Consider the following 3,751-nt stretch of genomic DNA (forward strand, 5'->3'; position numbering starts at 1 on the left):
TGGGGGCCACGGGGAGGACTGGTGTGGGGGCCACGGGAAGGACTGGTGCTGGACCACGGGGAGGACTGGTGTGGGGGCCACGGGGAGGACTGGTGCTGGACCACGGGGAGGACTGGTGTGGGGGCCACGGGGAGGACTGGTGTGGGGGCCACGGGGAGGACTGGCGCTGGACCACGGGGAGGACTGGCGCTGGGCCACGGGGAGGACTGGTGCTGGACCACGGGGAGGACTGGTGCTGGACCACGGGGAGGACTGGTGTGGGGGCCACGGGGAGGACTGGTGTGGGGGCCACGGGGAGGACTGGTGCTGGACCACGGGGAGGACTGGTGCTGGACCACGGGGAGGACTGGTGCTGGACCACGGGAAGGACTGGTGTGGGGGCCACACTGCTGGAGGTGGGAGGGGCTGGGACCTGGGGAGGAGGCAGGCCGCTCCAGGGTGCCCAGGCCCCTGGAGTAACGATCCCTTCTCTTCCTTCCTGACTGCGGTGGTGGCCCCGCTTCTCTGCCCAGCTCTGTGCCTTGTTCTGGGCTGCATGATCTTCCCTGACGGCTGGGACGCCGAGACGATCCGGGACATGTGCGGGGCCAAAACAGGGAAGTACTCCCTGGGGGACTGTTCGGTGCGCTGGGCGTACATCCTGGCCATCATCGGCATCCTCAACGCGCTCATCCTCTCCTTCCTTGCCTTCGTGCTGGGCAACCGGCAAACAGACCTGCTGCAGGAGGAGCTCAAGCCGGAGAACAAAGGCAAGTGGGGGGCGGGGCTGGGGGGCACCGGAGGGCCGGGGGACCCCGGTGGGGGCAGCTTCAGGCCCCAAGTGATGCAAATACCCGAAAGCTTACAGCAGTGGGGGACTAGCTCCCCGATATCTGCATGCTAGTAAGGGAGAGACATGACAGCCCCTGAGCAGTGTCCAGGAGTCTGGGGGGCTGGGACATCACAACAACCTGGGGGCCATGCTGGGGTCCCACCATTCCGCTCCACAGTTGTGCACATGCGTGCAGGAGTCTGTGAAACAACACTGAGAGCAAAACATGGAGCTCCCCTGGGCCACCGCCGTCTCTCCCAGCCCCTTCCTGCCTGTGGAGGGGGAGGAACGCGGTGGGGTGCCGGGCCTCGCATGGGGCTCCGCTCAAGCTGGCTCCACTTCAATACACTTTGCACCTTTCTTCCTTTCTCTTTCTTCCTTTCTCTTTCTTTCTTTCGTTTTTTTGGTTGGTTGTGGGGCTTGAACTCTGGGCCTGGGCGCTGTCCCTCAGCTCTTCACCTCAAGGTGAGTGCTCTACCACTTGAGTCACAGCGCCACTTCCGGTTTTCTAGTGGTTTATTGAAGATAAGAGTCTCATGGACTTTCCTGCCCAGGTTGGCTTTGAACCTCGATCCTCAGATCTCAGCCTCCTGAGTAGCTAGGATGACAGACGTGAGCCACCAGCGCCCGGCTTTCCTTTCTTTTTTGTACTGAGGTTTAACCTTTGGTCCCTCTGCCACCCAAGCGACACACACCATCATCTCTGCTAAGCTAAAGACCAGGTGAACCTGAGTGATGCAACCGCAAACGTGCCACTTGATTCTAAGAACAAAGAAATGAATAGACATGCAGAGGGTAAGAGAATGGGTCTTGCTGAGCAGCTCGGGCTGGCCCTGGATCAAAGCATTCTCCTGCTTTTAGCCTCCCAAGTGCTGGGATTATAGGTGAGTACCCCTATGTCCAGTTGAGTTATAGTTCTGGCATGATATGCCAGTTGAAATGTTTCCATTTCAACTTTGGCTATGTTTAGTATTAGTAAAATACAATAAACAATTTAAGGCCAGATGTGGTGGCACCCATGTGTAATCCTAGCAGTCAGGAGGCTGAAGCAGGAGGATCTTGGATTTGAAGCTAGACTGAACCACATAATGAGACCCTGTCTCAATACAAAAACAAAACCCAATTGCTGCATGACTTCAGAGTGTCGGGCTAGCAGCTGCTACCAGAACCGTGCTTGTACGTGCGCACATACTCGCGTGTAAGAGGAAGGGATGAGTTTATCTCTTCTCCTTCCGAGTCTTTACTACTCCTGACATTGCTGCTGCTGACATCTTTCTTCTGCCTTCTCTCTCTCTCTCTCTCACACACACACACTCTGCACACACACTCACACATGCAGTGTATGCCATTCCCTCCGAGTTTTCTTGGAATTACAGGCTAAAAACAGAATCAGTTGAGCCAGGCAGCTGGCGGAAGGGATGGTTCCAAGCGAGGCCTGCTCACCCCAGGCCCAGCCCTCCCTGAGCCAGGAGGCACTCCAGTCCAGGCCCTGGCTGTCGGAGTGTGTCCTCTTTCCTGAGAATGCGAATAGTGACTTTCAAAATCATACCTTCAAGGCTGGCGCCGGTGGCTCATGCCTGTAATTGTAGCTACTCAGGAGGCTGAGCTCTGAGGATTGTGGTTCAAAGCCAGCCCGGGCAGAAAAATCCATAAGACTCTGAGACTCTTATATCCAATAAACCACTAGAAAACTGGAAGTGGTGCTGTGGCTCAAGTGGTAGAGCGCTCGCCTTGAGATGAAGAGTACAGGGACAGCACCCAAGCCCAGAGTTCAAGCCCCATGACCAACAACAACAACAAAAAAAAACAAGAGTCTCATGGACTTTACTGCCCCGACTAGCTTCAAACCATGAACCTCAGATCTCAGCCTTGTGAGTAGCTAAGATTACAGGTGTGAGCCACTCGAGCCCAGATAGCAGATTGAGTTTAAACATTACTTAACCTTGCATTTTAGTTCCCTGCACTTCATCAAGTGTGGGTGATGAGAATAACGCCATGTTTTGGGGCTGTCATGTGAGCTTTGTGCCAGCCACAGGTTGGCTTGTGGAGAATGTTTTGTATCATAGACACTGCTTTAGAAATGAGCATGAAATCTCAGGGTCAGAGAAACCCAGTAACTTGCCCAAGCTTACCTAAATTTGGACACAGCCCCAAATGTCCTCACTAGTTATCTCAGCCCAGCGAGGCTAAAGAATTTGAGTCCCCTTTTTAGGATCTTTCTTAGATGCTGGGCTGCTAACTTGTCTATAGAGATTCCTTCTGGGAAGAGACCCTCAAACTTGCTGGTTTTCTGTGGTCCTGGTGGGAGGTCAGGGTCTGCCCTCTGGTGGTAGCTCCCAGAAGTGCAAGACCATGACTTACTATGGACCCGGTGGGTGGTGGCTCATGTCTGTAATCCTAGCTACTATGGAGGTGGGTTCAATTCTGCAAAAGCAAAAAGTCATGAAGACTCCATCTTGACCAATAAAGATCTGGGCATGGTGGTGCACACCTGTGATCCCCCTGTGTGAAAAGCATAAATAGTAGGAATATGACCTAGGCAAAAAGTGAGACTATTTGAAAAATGACAAAAGCAAAATGGGTTCAAGTGGTAGAACAGCAGTGTAGCTAGATTAAGGCCCTAATTTCACACCCCAGTGCCACAAGGAAGGAAGGAAGGAAGGAAGGAAAGAAGGAAGGAAGAAGGAAGGTAAGAAAGAAAGAGAGAGAGAGAAAGAAAGAAAGAAAGAGAAAGAGAGAGAAAGGGGCTGGGAAGGTGGCTCAGTAGTACAGTGCTTGCCTTGCACGCATGAGGCCCTGGGTTCGATTCCTCAGCACCACATAAGCAGAAAAAAGCCGGAAGTGGGGCTGTGGCTCAAGTGGTAGAGCACTCATCTTGAGCTGAAGGGCTGAGGGACAGCGCCCAGGCCCAGAGTTCAGGCCCCACGACCGGACCCCCCC

The 3,751-nt window shown here is 54.1% G+C and overlaps 1 protein-coding gene across 1 annotated transcript in view; it reads left to right on the forward strand.

Annotated features, from left to right (window-relative positions):
- Positions 1 to 3,751, forward strand: part of Lhfpl4 (lipoma HMGIC fusion partner-like 4) — a 27,956-nt gene that overhangs the window by 15,257 nt on the left and 8,948 nt on the right. The window contains exon 2 of the mRNA XM_013010352.1: positions 513 to 749. Coding sequence (XP_012865806.1) covers positions 513 to 749 — 237 coding nt within the window. The remainder of the gene's footprint in view (positions 1 to 512; positions 750 to 3,751) is intronic.

Source organism: Dipodomys ordii, unplaced genomic scaffold, assembly GCF_000151885.1.
Source record: "Dipodomys ordii isolate 6190 unplaced genomic scaffold, Dord_2.0 Scaffold12, whole genome shotgun sequence".
Taxonomy (NCBI): Eukaryota; Metazoa; Chordata; class Mammalia; order Rodentia; family Heteromyidae; genus Dipodomys; species Dipodomys ordii.